The sequence below is a fragment of the Brassica rapa genome, chromosome A10 (assembly GCF_000309985.2).
Source record: "Brassica rapa cultivar Chiifu-401-42 chromosome A10, CAAS_Brap_v3.01, whole genome shotgun sequence".
In the NCBI taxonomy this organism is placed as follows: Eukaryota; Viridiplantae; Streptophyta; class Magnoliopsida; order Brassicales; family Brassicaceae; genus Brassica; species Brassica rapa.
This window is the reverse complement of record NC_024804.2, coordinates 2,365,377-2,380,707: the sequence shown is the minus strand read 5'-3', so window position 1 is coordinate 2,380,707 and position 15,331 is coordinate 2,365,377. Positions and strand designations below refer to the sequence as shown.

Genomic DNA, 15,331 nt, shown 5'->3' with positions numbered 1-15,331 from the left:
TTATATCAGTTAGCCAAAACTCGTCACTAAATTATTAACGACTACTACACAAATTAACGGCAATAAAATTAACAATGTGAAAAATATTCAAAATTGTACACTATTTTGACTTTTTCAATCTTAAGATTGAAATTAACGGCTATAAAATAACATTATTATTATTTACTACTTAATTTCAAATTTAATATAATCATATACATAATTAACACATACATGTGCCCGCTTATATACAGATTGACTTTTCAGTTATTCTGATTAGAATGATTAATGGATATGATTGGGTTAGTTTCAATAATGTATGAGCTACTTAATCACGTCTTTTTGGTCAACTCCTACTTAATCAAAGGTCATATGAATTAAAATATGTGGTGATATCGTGATGTATGTACATATGTATTTTAGTTTTGAAAAATTGCTTCAAATAAAAAGAAAATAAATTGCTTGAAATGCCACTATCACTTTTCAAAAAAAAAAATTATTGAAAAATACCTTAACATTTAAATTAGAGTTTATTAATTATTGTTTAGGGTTCAATATTTAGGGGATAGGGTTGAGTTTATAAACTTATATAAATATTTTATAAATGATTTTTGAACATTTATAAATGATTTGGCATGTTTAGTTTAGTTTTTCCTGGTGTGTTTAAAAAAAGGTCAAGTTTTTTTCTCATAAACTTAATGTATTTATGAAATTGGTTATTTTCAAAAGTAAAGTTTAAAAACGGACAATATTTTTTTTAAGTGGTATATTTGTGGTAAAATTGAAATTCTTCCTTTATTTTACTATATTTTTAATTTATTGCAGTTCACTTTAATTAACGGAATGACTATTTTTGGCCGTGACGTGCATATATATACGTGACTAGCTGCGTACGACATTCACGTTGTTCCTAGTTGTCGTCGTCTCTCTGTCAATTTAACATACATACAATTTATGCTCTAATATTTATCGTGAATAAACGGTTTAGCCCAACGTATTTTCTTATACATCAATAATAAAAGCAACATACACCAACTACCAATTGTATAATATATATAGATAAGTTTTCCTATAAAAAAATAGATAAGTGGAAATTGATTATTTGAAAGAGAATGTCATCGTTAATGCAACGACCGCTGCTCCTAAAAATTAGATACCAACCATGTGATGTGTGCACCTAATGATTAGAAATGTAAACTCTTTTATCAAACACAAATAATTTCACAACCTCTTATCATATAGACAGCACATGTACTTAATCGTACCCGTAGACTCCAATAACGAGCCATTCATGCACTATATATACACTCATGCATCAAACCCCAAATCAAAACACAAACTCAAACTCACACAACTAACAATGACGAAATCACAAATTACATTAGCAATTCTCTTCACCCTCCTCACCTTCATCGATGTCTCAACCAGCTCCTCCAACGTATTCAACGTCGTTAGCTTCGGGGCCAAACCTGACGGAGTCACGGACTCGACGGCAGCATTCCTCAAGGCATGGCAAGCGGCTTGTGTCTCGGCATATTCAGCCACCGTGATGGTTCCGACTGGTACATTTCTAGTGAAGGGGATAACGTTTACAGGGCCATGCAAGAGCAAACTCAAGTTTCAAGTAGCCGGAACCGTGGTTGCTCCGGCAGATTACTGGGCATTTGGAAACTCCGGCTACTGGATTCTCTTCAACAGGGTTAGCAAAATGTCACTTGTCGGTGGGACTTTCGACGCCCGAGCTAGTGGGTTCTGGGCTTGCCGGAAATCTGGTCAGAATTGTCCTCCCGGTGTTAGGGTATGCATTGCTTCTCTATATGCATATATACTTACGTTAGTCAAGCCTTAATCATTATTCATTAGTAATAGTCAATTGCACCCATGTTCCAGTCGTTATTCATTAATTAAAAACATGAAGTTGATAATTTAAATTTTTGATCATCTAATATTCATTCGTTATTTATTTATTAACTTTACCATGTATCTCGCTATAGGGTTTTATCCCTCTATCTTGTAAACGTTTTATGCTATTTAAATTTGGAAACCTTTAGTCAAAAAAAAAAAGAATTTGCGATTATTATTTTTTATATTAAAAAAAATCTTTACGACTTTTTTAATAAAAACTATGTATAATAAGTTTTACAATAATGAATTTTGGATAGGGAATAAAATGTAGTGGTAGTCTTAATTAATCTATGGTACAACGAATTATGATATATACTAAAGAAAATTTGAAGCATTATGTACTTATAGATATGTAGATCTCATAAAATCTTTGATGCATGCATTATTGTAGTCCATAACGTTCAACGCGGCAAAAGACGTGGTCATAAGTGGAGTGAAATCGATGAACAGTCAGATGTCCCATATGACCCTCAAAGGTTGCACCAATGTGGCCGTCCGTAACATCAAGCTAGTCGCTCCTGGAAACAGCCCAAACACCGACGGTTTTGGCGTTCAATCCTCCACAGGAATCACACTCACCGGAAGCACAGTTCAGACCGGAGACGATTGTGTTTCTATCGGCCCTGGCACCCGCAACTTCCTCATCTCCAAACTTAATTGTGGCCCAGGTCATGGGGTTAGGTATGTGTCACACACACCGTCTAATTTATTAGAAAATCATACATATACAAACTCGCACTGCATACTAGACTCTCTGATGAATTAGAGTGATGCTTTAACGAAATGTCTAGTTAGTTTAAGACTTTCATTTAAATGTAACAATATAGTTTGAGGTGGCATAAAAATTTAGATTTGACTATGTGATGGTTCGCAGCATTGGGAGCTTGGCAAAGACATTGAACGAAGATGGAGTAGAAAACGTGACAGTATCGAATTCCGTATTCACCGGGACAACAAACGGCGTAAGGATAAAGTCGTGGGCGAGGGCGAGTACTGGATTCGTTAATAAAGTCTTCTTCCAAAACCTAATCATGAAGAACGTCCAAAACCCTATCATAATCGACCAAAACTATTGTCCTACCCACCAAGGTTGCCCTACCGAGGTACATATAAACATGCATATCATATATTTTGATCGAAATTGATTCAATATACATGTTTATCAATCATTGATATAAATTCTGATAAAGATTTATGTGTATGTATGTAATATAGCATTCAGGGGTAAAGATTAGCCAAGTGACGTATAGGAACATACAAGGAACGTCCGCGACACAGCAAGCGATGAATCTGGCATGCAGCAAGACCAATCCATGCACTGGAATCACATTACAAGACATTAAGCTTACTTACAACAAAGGAACTCCTGCTACTTCCTACTGTTTTAATGCTGCTGGAACTAATCTCGGTGTTATTCAGCCTACGAGTTGTCTAAACAAATAACATCAAATATTCAAAGTGTACATTTATTTTGTGTATGGTGAAATGGTAAAATGCTTAGGGGATTGAGTTTTTTTTCATCTTTTAATCATTGTTACCGGTGAATATAATAAAAATTCAACAGAACGATGGTTCAAATAGTTTTGTGCCCAATGGCTTTGGATATCAACCGGTTCAGACTACCCAAAGTGCTAGTTTTTTTCATTAAATAAAATATTTTATTTCATATTACTACAAAGTGGAAGACTTTGACCTGTCAAAATCACATGTGTGTTATTGTGTGATCATGCATTGGATTGAGAATCTAAACTGAAAAGCAGGAGGAAGGAGAGAAGCAAGTCAGAGATTCTCAGCGGCAAATCAAACAAGAGAATGTATGCACTCTTAGACTAAGTCTCAATAAGTAACAAATGTTTACACAAGACTACTTAAACCATTTAGATTCAAGTGGGGAGAGTCAAAAGTTGAATACGATCCTACCTGAAGATGGTCTCAAAATAAATCTACAGTTTCTTACACAAAATGGATTCTCCAAAGAGTCAAATTAAAGAATGAATAAAAGCAATTCTTCACCTCATTCATTTTCTTTATGTGATGGCTTTGTTTGTTCTTCTGCTCTAAGATCTAGTAATAACTCATAAGTGTCAGTGTTACAAGAGCTCATCACCGGCTTTTACCCCGTCTAGTATCCGTTGGATGGCGACGTGAACCGCCTAGGTTCTTTGTAAGGTTTATGGGTTTTGGATCAAGGAGACATACTCTGCCTGAGTAGCAGTGACGGACTTTAACAGAGTGGCTAGTCCATGTAGTTGAGCAGCTTCCTCGAATGTTCACCATCAGGATTGCTTCTTTATCTCTAGCATCTTCACACCACCAATTCTGTGGGATACCATCAACATACTCTTCCAACGTGTAAAACTCTTCGTGATGAACTTTCACATCCACTGATCCTTCTGGTTTAATTATTCCACCTGCTGGCGAAACCTACAAAAGGAAAAATCATTAAAATCTTGAGTTTCATTGGCATTGTAATATAATTTAATACCTCAAGCCAGCGAGGTAGACCAAAGGAGCCTCGTGGAGTATAATCAGACTCTTCACCATCATCATCCCTAACTATAGCCTGGCCACCGCAGAGAATGCTGAAAATGGCTTTGCTTGTGGTTGAATTGTTTCTGATTGTTAGTATGACAGTGTCCTGGCTCTGAAGTACAATGTTGTTGGTGCTCACACTTGTTTCAGGAACAAATTTTAGATCCTCTAGTATGGATCTTATCTTCTCATTGGACCTTATTATATTCCCCAGCTCCTGTCTCCGCACAGACTTATCAACGTGAGCTATGGTCGCATGAAACTTGCATCGCACGGGCTTGTGATCGCTCTCGGTAACATCCATGCAAGCTTCATACATTATAACCGATGAAACTACAGGGCATTGCAAGTTGCTCTGTGAGAACGGGCTTGATTGAGTGTCCCTGTATATAACTCTGTCACACCATGCAGGTATTCGTTTTTTCTCCCCTGAATCATATCCTGGAGAGTACAGAACAGGGAGTCTAAGTTTTTCTAGAGCAGAACAAAACTGTCTCAAATTCATATGTTAATAACATACTCCATTCGTTTCAAATTAATTGTTGTTGTAGCATATAAATTTTTAATTTTGTTACAAAATAAGTATTGTTTAATGATTTAATGCAACTTTTTCTATTTATTTATCTTTTTCGTTCTTAATTAAACTAAAATAAACAATAAATGTTATGTGATTCTAATGGTCAAACAAGGGTAAATTTGAATATTTAACTAGTTTCTTAATTTATGTGCAAAACTTTAGAATGACAACTAATTTGAAACGGATGGAGTACATGTTTACCTCCCAAGCCTGGACGATTCCTTTCGAATTTGTAAGTGGGAGGGAAAGTGATTAATGCCTCACGCATTCCTTGGAAGACTTTTCCAGACTTCATCTCCTGTCTAAGTTGGTCTCTTTCTCTAAGCCAGTCAAAGGACCGTTGGGAAATGAAGTCTCTCGCTTCATCATAGGTTATACCAAACAGCCTATAGTTAAAATCTCCGAAAAATGCTATCATGTCTGCTGCTGCTAAATCAGACTTGGCTTCTTCAGTGCCAATGCTTGGACTCTAGGAAACAGAGAAACATTGTAAACTCTTTAGTGCTTGTAAGTGTTGTAATAGTTTGGTGATATGATAAAGAACATACAGTGGTAGTCTTGAGTGTATAAGCTGCTGTGGAGACGCCAGCTGCAAGAGAGAGGGCCCACGGCAAACCAGAAGAGTAAAGCAGCCAGAATAAATATGTGGATAAGCCAAGTGAGCAAGACATAAACAGGAACTGCACCATACCAGCTGCTGCGTTACTTAGATTATGTCCTCGTGAGAATACCATTAATCTAAAAATGTGATTGAAATCAGCGTTTCTGCGGTTAACTGCCTCCAAATGTGCAGCCAAGTGGCAGTTCACAAAGCACATGATTCGGTCATAAACTCTGATTCTCAGACCCACACCTCCCTATTTTGACAAGTAGAATCTTAGTAAGCGGAACAAGCTCCTCGCACACATTTTAATATAGATAGAGACAGAATTTTTTTTTTTTTTTTTTTGTAATTCAAAATAAAGTGGAGATAGAGTAAGACCTACCTTGTTGCCAATGGCACGGCCAAAGCCACAAGGGACTGCTGCAACATCAAGATCTCCAACATGTGTTCTAATCTCCTTCCTCGCCCTAAGCAGAAAATTTACAACACACGGAGTTTAACATGGGGAGAAAAACATGTGACACATACTTTAGCTAAATAATCAAAGTGATTATAGACATCAAAAAAATGTTACAAGCTAAGCATGACTGCATCATTTCTTTTCTTCTTTTTTGTAACACAACAATGCATTTCATGACTGAAGTTTCACTTACCAAAGAGATATTAGAAGTCCTGCCAACTGCCTTGAACCCATACGCTCAAAAGTGTTATTCTCATCAAGTGCTTTTCCAATTGCATCAATCCACCATTGCCCCACAGCACTTCCCTCAAGTCCAACCTACACAACCACGAACAACATGATCTCACGTGAATTCAAGTTCAAGCAAAATAAAACATATACTAAAAGGAGTTAGTTACCGTTTCCTTAGCAGCAGACATAGCAAGGAAACCTGCCCCCATCTCCACTTCTTGCAACCCAACAACGACAATGCCAACATCTGAAGTAACAGATCCCAACCACGACATCAGCGCATCGTGTGAAGCCCGTCCTTGGCCAACGTTCCACGTACCAATCAAAATCCTAACATTGTCTTGTCTGGCGTAAGAACTTTCCTTCCGAGACAGCTCAGTTCGGATAATATTATCCAACGGTCCCGGAGATGTCACATACCACCCTCGTACTCCACCATGACTAGCCAAACTAAAAACGAAACCACCACCTGCTGCAAGCTTTATCACAGGTTCATTATGCGAAACCCAGCTTGCAATCAACTTCCCATCAGGATCCAATACCTGGATGTAACCACTCGCGTAACCAACATAGATTCGATCACCAAACGTGCAAAAGCACAAAACGGGTCTGTGGTGGTGGTTCACATCCCTCAAGCGGTTCCCGTTTCCATCCCACTGGACTATTTGACCGCTCATGCTTCCTGTCCAAATCGTTCCATCCGCAGCTAAGACGATAGCTTCTGTTTTTCTTGTATCTTCTAAAAACGCTCCTGCACTTCTACTGGCGACTCTGCGTACAGCTCCAGCAGCTCCCATTATGGCGTTACGCGATCGCTGGAGAAACCCCTGTGGTTTTTCCTTTTTGGAAGGTGAGAAGAACTTCATTTTCATCTCGTCGTCGACTTGCTGGTCTTGTACATGGGGCGTGTCTACACGACACTCGACTTGTCCGTCGACGTTGAAGACTTTCAAAAGGTCTTTACTCCTAGCATCCCTGAACATATCAAATAATCTATTAGTTTCATTTTAATTGTTATTTTAGGTTTATACAAACATATTAAAAATATTTAATTTTGCATATTTCCAAAATAAAAATATCATTACCCAGAAAATATTGTTAATAAATTTTGTATCGAAATTCTAAAACAACATTTATTTTAAAACAAAAAATTTACTATACATCAACAATTAAATAGAAATGTAAGGGTTAATGACTAAGAAGTGACTGAAAAGAACTGTCTATACATCAATGTGTCATTACCAGATAGAGAATGAGAGTGACTGGACAGCCCACACTTTAGCTCTAACTGAATCGGCTAACAAGTACTTGACTTCTGAGGAAGATAAGCTGCATGTCCCGTTGACAGTAACTTGGCTCCTGAGGTCATTGGCAGACCTCTCCACTAACATCGTAGCCATATGTTTCTCCTCAGGTTTAAGTAGAAGAGATTTCTCTAACGAATCCCAAGGCCATATTTTGATCACACCTCCTTCAGAACATGACCACATATCACCTACATATCATCATCATAACATAAGCATGATTAAAAACAAAACCAACCAATCATATAACTAAATCAGAATAAACTAACCATAAGAGCTAATGACAACTGAGTTCACTGGACCGCGATGAGCTTGCCACGAGATTCGCTCCTCGAACGGATCCGAATCATCATCATGCTGATCCATGTTCCAAGCCCGGATCTTCCCATCCTTGTGACCGCTCCACAGAACCTTGTTGCTTTCGTCAGCCACCAAACACAAAGTAGGGGAAGTAGCAACAGACTCACGAAACGGCGCCGTATCCTCATCCCCTCGCTCTACTCCCCCGCCGACCCCACAACCCGCCACGTAAGCATCTTCTAACTTCCAGAGCCTCACGCCGTTCTCTTGACCCGCCCACAGCTGCGTCTCCGTGCAAGCGACGTTCCTCAAGAACCTCCCCGTCTGCGTCTCCCTGAGAGGGTGCGGCCTCAGCTCCAGACACGGCGGCCGGCCGGGATGCACCGCCGCGCGTACCGGAACCTTGAATATCCCGGCGCCGCCTCCCGCGCCGATGAACTCCGGGAGGGACTCGACGGAGTCGTCTCCGACGAGGGCGTTGGGAGGAGGAGTGACGACGGAGTAATCCTCGCCGGCGCTGCTTCCGTCGAAGAAGCTGTCTCCGCTGAGGATGGCTCCTCCGGTGGAGAATTCGTCGTCGGAGGAGTCGAAGTAGACGGCGGATTCGGTTGCGGATGCGAGCGTGGAGGATCTACGGACCTCGTCGAGGCTGTGTTTGCGGATCTGGTGGTGCGGCGGCTTCTCGTCGAATTGTTGGTTGAATGATTGCGTCTTGCGATGCGGAGGGGGAGGGGCGAGAGAGGCCAACGCCTCCTCCTCGGCTTCTTCTTTGATGATTCGATAATCCATATGAGATGAAGATGATGATGATGATGACGACGATGATCAAAGGTAAATGTGAAGAATGGGGAAGATAAAAAGAGAGGAGTGAGATAGAGGAGAGCACGTCGTTGCGGGAGAGAGCAGAAACTTGATGACGAAGACTGTACGGAAGCGGATGTGTTTGTTATTGTTATTGTTTTCATGTCTCTGTGGTTTTTTTCTGCGAGTGTTCTGTGATTCTTCCGAGGAAGAAGCAGTCAGAGAGACGGAAGTATATTTATATTTTCAATATTTTATGCTTCCAGTCCTTGTCACGTTCACTTCTTTTACTTTTGCTAATTTATGCTTATACCCCTACTGTTTTCATATTTCTCTCGATTTGCCCATTTATTATTATTATCTACATGGAGATCGTGCAATGCATGATGATGGCATGATTGGATTGGCATATTGATTATGAGGTTATTATAATATTAAAATTTTCACTTTAACAAATATTTTGACTTTTGATATACTTATACCATGTTGAGTTGTTGACGAGGGCCAGTTAAAAAATATATATACTTATACCATTTTGACGAAGACCTATTAATGGAATCTCCAAAAAGCCCACCAGAAACCGCAAGAAACGTTTTATGATTGTTTGTTTCATTCATCCCATTGAAAAACAACCTAGGAGTATAGGACGGTAAAACGCAAGACCGATCATCGTTCAGCAACGGGAGACTCCATAGAGCCAATGCCTAGTGTTTTTTTGCCTTGTTGGAGTTGATGACAAGCAAGAATAGAGCCGAGTCGAAAGCCTTTTAGTCAAAAAAGAAATTAAGAATGGAGCCGAGTCTAAGAAGATCACATTGTTTTTTGAATGCTCATACTCAGAGCAAATATGGGAGAGTTTGATGAAGGGATTAATGGAAGATCAGTTCTCGGTTGATTGGGAAAGGCTTATATGGATTGCCTCAGATGGTTTGAATTGGAGCAGAATCCGGCTTTTCATTTTGAGATATGTATTCCAGGTGACGGTCCATATACTATTTGGAGGGAGATAAACCAAAGAAGGCATGGGGAAGTTTCATCACCATCTATAGTTTTGATCAAGAAAATTGACAAAACAATGAGGAACAAGTTCACTATTATTAGGAAGAAGGGAGACAAAGATTTTGAGGGAGGAATGGCGACATGGTTTGATACAAGGCTGAGTTGATTTTTTTTTTTTTTGACATCAAACGGTCATTCTATTACTCAAACTTGAAATGGGCTGGGTAACCAGACCGGAACAGAACAACCAATAAAATATCTACACTTTATATAATTTTCTAAAGATGATGCACTTGCTGTAAAAACAATCTTTTTTCTTTAAATTAAATTTAACATTCAATTAAAAAAAAGATCACATTGACAAATCTAATGATGATGTGTCATCCAAGTAAGAAAGGGTTACTTTCTAGGTCTTTTAGGGCTTTTAATGTATTTTTTTTTTCTTAATAATTTATCTACATCTTCATTGCGAATTTTTTTATAAAATATTTATAGCTCTGAGGATAACGTGACTAATACATCAAGGAAACCACAATAGTTTAAAAAATAAAAAGTTTGAAACAAACTCAAATACTAAATCTTAATAGAATTAGGTGAAGAGAGGAGAAATATCTCTATATATATAGACTATAGTTATCTTTGTATAATGATTAAACAGAATAAAAAACCCAGAGAGAGAGAGGAGATAGAAAGAATGACGAGCAAAGGAGAGGTGCCTGAATACGTTATGGAATGTGCGAATTTATTTATGGCTTTGAATAGCCAAGCGCGGAAGAGTGTAAGAAGATTCAATTATGGAAAAATATTGCTAATGCTATGGAGTTAAAGATTATTCCTAAAACTGATCAAGACCGCAACGTTGGTCGTTGTTTGGACGTGGGAACGAAATCAAAGATGCCGTATTGGCTGGATAAGTTTATAAGAAACAATAACGGAATCGGACCAAAGATGATCATAGAGAAGAGCCTGACTGCTACTGATCTCAATAAAAATAACGGACGTCTCTCAATGCCTTCTAGTCAAATCGTTGATGAAGATTTCGTGACTGAATTAGAGAAAACGATCAAAGAAAAGGGGCTTAGCGGGAAAGGCTTGGATGCAACTATTGTTGATTGCAAGCTGCATAGATGCATGGGAGGTGAACCTGAGGATATGGGACATGACCGGCCGTCCTATGTGTAATTTGCTTACAGGGTGGAATCAATTGGTCAAATTAGATAAACCTTCAAGAAAAAGATAACATTCGCCTATGGTCTTTTCACTCCAGTGGTGAACTCTATTTTGCTCTCATTCTTCTTCCGCCTTCCACTGATTCAGGCAAATCTAAATTGTGATCCTTGAGAAAACCTAATGATGGCTAAGTAGGTCTGTTTGAGTTTTTTCTGAGGTCATTATTTTTCCTGTGTTTTGTTTGGGTTTTAGTTAGTAATCATATTTTTTTTACTAATTAGGTAATAATCATCTTCATTCACTAAATTATAAATTTAATTATTCATAAGATTATTTTTAGGTGCTTAGGTTCATTGAATTTTCTTTGATGATATAACTGCTTTTGTCTTACAACAAAGTTGACATTGAAATACACAAGATTTGTCTTTTTTTTTTTAAAGTAATTTTCTGATACTCGGACATCGATTCAGTAGAATCTCGCAACCTTGTTCATAATATTCGACGAAGTCAAATTAATGAAGATGTATACAAAGTCTAGGACTTTGTTCTTTAACATGAAAAGTGGTATAGTACTTGGTTTATTGACTGACTGCTAATGTTTAATAATTTAATCTAAGAAACTAAAACTGAGATGTTAATCTGATTCTTATTTACTTGGAGATCTACTGACTCCTTGTCCTTGGCCATGAAACCATACAACTTCAAACCCTAAAAGTTGAAACCGTAAACCCCATAATATTTTTTTTGTACGTATGTTGATATGATTCGTAGTAAAAACAGATGTTAATTTTATACGTTAATCTGATTCGTAAACATAATTTTATTTATACGTATGTTTGATTTGCTACGAAAACTTTAAAGGAGGCTAAATAAGCTTCAAGCTTCTTAAAACTAAAGCCTAATTTGTAAGATTGACAAAAACAAAAAGATACAAATGATTACAAGGGCATAGCATGCTTACCTTCGGATCCACGCCATCCTTGATATTATTACCATTTTTTGCCCTTAATATCATTTTAGGATTCTAAAAATCTTTAATAAAAACTGTTTGCTCTTTCTTTTTTTGTTATTGGATTTTTAACTGAACATATTTTAATCCTTTTAAAATTTTTTTTTTACCACAATTGATTTTTGTAGTATACAATTCATACACACAGAAAAAGAAAATTGATAGGAAATTGTGCGGTTCAAGTTTGTACAACTCCTTAAGTATGATTAGAGAGAATAGTTTGAAAACAAAAAGTAGGATTAGTGAGAACCCAACGAAATAATTTATATTCTTGCTTTCGTTATATTCAGTTCTGACCAATCTTATTCAGAAATATTCGGCAATATTATTCGTTTCCCATAAATGACTATAAAATAGTTTTTTCCACATGCATGATTCATGTGATGCATGGCACTATTCAGTCTATTCCTCAAAACCTCTGAAGTTTCTTTTTTCAAGCATTTCCTAGATATCCTTTTCTCCTGTCCTTCCATTTTTATAAAGTAATTAGCTTAGATCGGATATATTTTATATATATTTAGCACTAGCTAGAGGTATCTTTATAATACCGAAAAAGAAAAAGAAGCAGAAGAAGGTAGGAATCTAATGTAAAGAGACAGGACAAGTTAAAGAGGTTTTCAGAAGACATAGCTTCACAAGCAAAGGGCAAAGCTAAAAATCATGTCTGCAAACAGAAAATGTCGGGCGGTTCTCACCACAAACCACCATCACACGTTTCAATCTCCAATACAAAAACCAAACACCTTATATTCTCAAACCTCGAACCCATTTTCTTTATTTCTTGAAGCATATCTGCTTGTAATCGAAAATGCAGATCTATTCTTCTTCTTACTCTCCATATTCCACTAAAATAACCAATCTTCATATGATAAGATCGAGTAGCAATCATAACCAAGAGAGACATAACTATAACTTGAAGCAGATCTTCGTTCCAAACTCATGCCCTAACCTCTCTGTTTCAAACACTCAGCAGCTTCCTTTGAACCAAAGTGTTGCTGCCATTGTGTTCGGAGGAGGACCAGACTCTGAGCTTTATCCACTGACCAAAACTAGATCCAAAGGTGCTATTCCCATTGCAGCAAACTACAGGCTTATAGATTCAGTCATCAGCAATTGCATCAACAGTGACATCACCAAGATCTACGCAATCACTCAGTTTAATTCAACTTCTCTCAATTCACATCTCACTAAAGCTTACAGTGGATTTGGACTCGGAAAAGACCGGTTCGTTGAAGTCATCGCCGCTTATCAGAGCCTTGAAGATCAAGGATGGTTTCAGGTTAGGTCAAAAATCAACTTCCTCCGTTTTTAGATCTGTTGCGTGTTGCTTAAGTAACATTTGTTTTCTCTGTGTGTTACAAAAAGGGGTCTGCTGATGCGATTAGAAGGTGCTTGTGGGTATTCGAGGAGTTTCCAGTGACTGAGTTCTTGGTTCTTCCGGGACATCATCTCTATAGAATGGACTACAATACGCTAATAGAAGATCATAGAAGAAGCAAAGCTGATATAACCATTGTTGGGTTAAGCTCTGCTACAGACCATGACTCTGGCTTCGGTTTAATGGAAGTTGATTCCACTAATCTCGTCACTAAATTCACTATCAGTCCCCTTAAGGGTCAACAAGATTCGATCTCCGTAAGTTAGATATCTCTATAAACGTTAATGAGATGGAGACTAATGTGAATAGTTGCAGGTTGAGAGCAGAACAAGAAGTGATGGAACTTCTTCTTGCTATGTTCCGAGCACAGGGATTTACGTGATCGGTAGAGAACAGATGGTGAAGCTTCTGAGAGAATGTTTGGTACAAGCGAAAGACATGGCCAGTGAGATCATTCCTGGTGCTATCTCTCATGGAATGAAGGTAAAGGGTACAGAGACAATAACCAATCATAAGCTACGTTTAGGTCTGAGATTTTGAACCGAACCAAACCAAAATTTTCAGTTAGTTCGGTTTGATTCGGTAGGTAGGGTTTCAAAAAATTTTGGTTTTTGTTTCGATTCAGTTCGATAATCGGTTAATTCATTTTTAAAATAAATATTATAACCAAACCATACCAAAAATCCGAACCGAACTAAACACATTATAGCCTATATTTGTCTTAAGACCTCTGTTTTTTTATTCAGGTGAAAGCTCATATGTTTGATGGATATTGGGAAGATGTGAAGAGCGTTGGAGCTTACTATAGAGCTAACATGGAGAGCATTAAGAGGTGGGGGAAACCCTTGTGAGACATATTAATGACTCTAAGATGTGAAAACTTGTGACTCAAGTCAAAGTTTCTTCTTTTTGTAGTTGCAGATTCTACGACAAACAATGTCCTCTTTACACAATGCCTCGGTGTTTGCCTCCAAGCTCAATGGGTGAAGCTGTAATAACCGACAGTATCATCGGAGACGGTTGCATTCTTAATGTAATTTTACAAAACCCTTCTTCAAACCCTAGCAGCCATTGTGTTGATCAAAAGCTCATGTCTTCTTGTTGTATGTGATTTTGGGGTTGATGGAATAGAAATGTGTCATCAGAGGATCAGTGGTGGGGATGAGAACACGAATCGCAGATGATGTGCTTATAGAAGATTCAATCATCGTTGGTTCTAACATCTATGAGGTAAACATGGTTTCTTGGATCGCAAGCTACACTGAGTAGCTGAGACCAGCTTACATTAATGTGTCTACAGATGGAAGTAGATGCGAGAAGAAAAGGGAAGGAGAAGAAGACAGAGATTCGAATAGGGATTGGTGCAAAGAGTCGAATAAGAAGAGCCATTGTAGATAAGAATGCTAGGATTGGACAAAACGTTATGGTAACTAACATTCAAGCTAAGTAAAACTAATAATCAGTTTCCATAGTTTTAATATCTTTTTGATTCACAGATTATCAACAGAGACAATGTTGAAGAAAGCAACAGAGAAGCTGAAGGATATGTCATAAGAGAAGGAATCATTGTAATACTTCGAAACGCAGTCATCCCAAACGACTCCATCATCTGAACTTTTTTTCACATTCTTCAAAATTCATCATTTTTCAATGTAAAATAAATTCTTTTAAAATGTGATTTGCAAAATTCATCATCTTACACATGTACCAAACTTGCTTAAGTTCACAAATCGAGCAACGCTGGTTATGCTTCATGTTTCAAATTAGTTGTCGTTCTAAATTTTTTAGGTAAATTAAAAAAATGTTCAGTTTTACCAATGTTTTGAAAATCGTACTGAACGTTTACTCGGTATTGTACCTAGATCAATGATCGGACCGGTCCAACTAGTTCAACGGGATTTTAATTTTCGATTAAATTTTATATTAAGTAACTATATATATATATATATATAACTACAAATTTATTTTTAAATTTTTTTTATATCAATGTTAGAATCTAAAATGATATGAAAATAAAATGAAGATTTCAAAAATAATAAAAAAATAATTTATTTTGATAGATAGTTAGTTAGTTAAAAAACA

At 37.4% G+C, this 15,331-nt stretch overlaps 3 protein-coding genes across 5 annotated transcripts; 2 read left to right on the top strand and 1 right to left on the bottom strand.

Annotated features, from left to right (window-relative positions):
• Positions 1–216: 216 nt before the first annotated feature.
• LOC103844104 (polygalacturonase) lies at positions 217–3,440 on the top strand. The gene is made up of 4 exons (XM_009120882.2): positions 217–1,777; positions 2,276–2,565; positions 2,759–2,987; positions 3,100–3,440. The coding sequence occupies exons 1-4, from the start codon at positions 1,229–1,231 to the stop codon at positions 3,325–3,327; spliced, it is 1,296 nt and encodes a 431-aa protein (XP_009119130.2). The 5' UTR covers positions 217–1,228; the 3' UTR covers positions 3,328–3,440.
• Positions 3,441–3,690: 250 nt separating this feature from the next.
• Positions 3,691–10,488, bottom strand: LOC103844105 (type I inositol polyphosphate 5-phosphatase 13). Of its 2 annotated transcripts, XM_033281486.1 has the most exons (10): positions 7,862–8,681; positions 7,531–7,783; positions 6,456–7,263; positions 6,251–6,375; positions 5,980–6,064; positions 5,685–5,850; positions 5,542–5,582; positions 5,195–5,462; positions 4,370–4,857; positions 3,691–4,308 (listed from the first exon to the last, which is right to left on the bottom strand). In XM_033281486.1, the coding sequence occupies exons 1-10, from the start codon at positions 8,679–8,681 to the stop codon at positions 3,988–3,990; spliced, it is 3,375 nt and encodes a 1,124-aa protein (XP_033137377.1). In that variant the 3' UTR covers positions 3,691–3,987. The 2 variants fall into 2 exon arrangements, with proteins under 2 accessions (XP_033137377.1, XP_018510799.2); XM_018655283.2 differs by having other exon boundaries at positions 5,542–5,850; positions 7,862–10,488.
• A 387-nt stretch (positions 10,489–10,875) lies between these two features.
• On the top strand, positions 10,876–15,320 carry LOC103844106 (inactive glucose-1-phosphate adenylyltransferase small subunit 2, chloroplastic). 2 transcript variants are annotated; one of them, XM_009120885.3, is made up of 8 exons: positions 10,876–13,150; positions 13,237–13,506; positions 13,565–13,732; positions 13,996–14,081; positions 14,171–14,282; positions 14,381–14,479; positions 14,550–14,675; positions 14,746–15,320. In XM_009120885.3, the coding sequence occupies exons 1-8, from the start codon at positions 12,680–12,682 to the stop codon at positions 14,860–14,862; spliced, it is 1,449 nt and encodes a 482-aa protein (XP_009119133.1). In that variant the 5' UTR covers positions 10,876–12,679; the 3' UTR covers positions 14,863–15,320. The 2 variants fall into 2 exon arrangements, with proteins under 2 accessions (XP_009119133.1, XP_009119132.1); XM_009120884.3 differs by having other exon boundaries at positions 14,165–14,282.
• Positions 15,321–15,331: the final 11 nt, after the last annotated feature.

Bases quoted from the DNA above. Each gene is read 5' to 3' on its own strand.
- LOC103844104 (XM_009120882.2), top strand. From the start codon at position 1,229: ATGTACTTAATCGTACCCGTAGACTCCAATAACGAGCCATTCATGCAC. The intron at 1,778-2,275 runs GTATGCATTGCT...GCATTATTGTAG, and splicing joins ATTGTCCTCCCGGTGTTAGG to TCCATAACGTTCAACGCGGC. The intron at 2,566-2,758 runs GTATGTGTCACA...GATGGTTCGCAG, and splicing joins GGCCCAGGTCATGGGGTTAG to CATTGGGAGCTTGGCAAAGA.
- LOC103844106 (XM_009120884.3), top strand. From the start codon at position 12,680: ATGCAGATCTATTCTTCTTCTTACTCTCCATATTCCACTAAAATAACC. The intron at 13,151-13,236 runs GTTAGGTCAAAA...TGTTACAAAAAG, and splicing joins AAGATCAAGGATGGTTTCAG to GGGTCTGCTGATGCGATTAG. The intron at 14,676-14,745 runs GTAACTAACATT...TTTGATTCACAG, and splicing joins GGATTGGACAAAACGTTATG to ATTATCAACAGAGACAATGT.
- LOC103844105 (XM_018655283.2), bottom strand. From the start codon at position 8,681: ATGGATTATCGAATCATCAAAGAAGAAGCCGAGGAGGAGGCGTTGGCC. The intron at 6,376-6,455 runs GTAACTAACTCC...GTGGTTGTGTAG, and splicing joins TGTCTGCTGCTAAGGAAACG to GTTGGACTTGAGGGAAGTGC. The intron at 4,309-4,369 runs GTATTAAATTAT...TTCCTTTTGTAG, and splicing joins GTCTACCTCGCTGGCTTGAG to GTTTCGCCAGCAGGTGGAAT.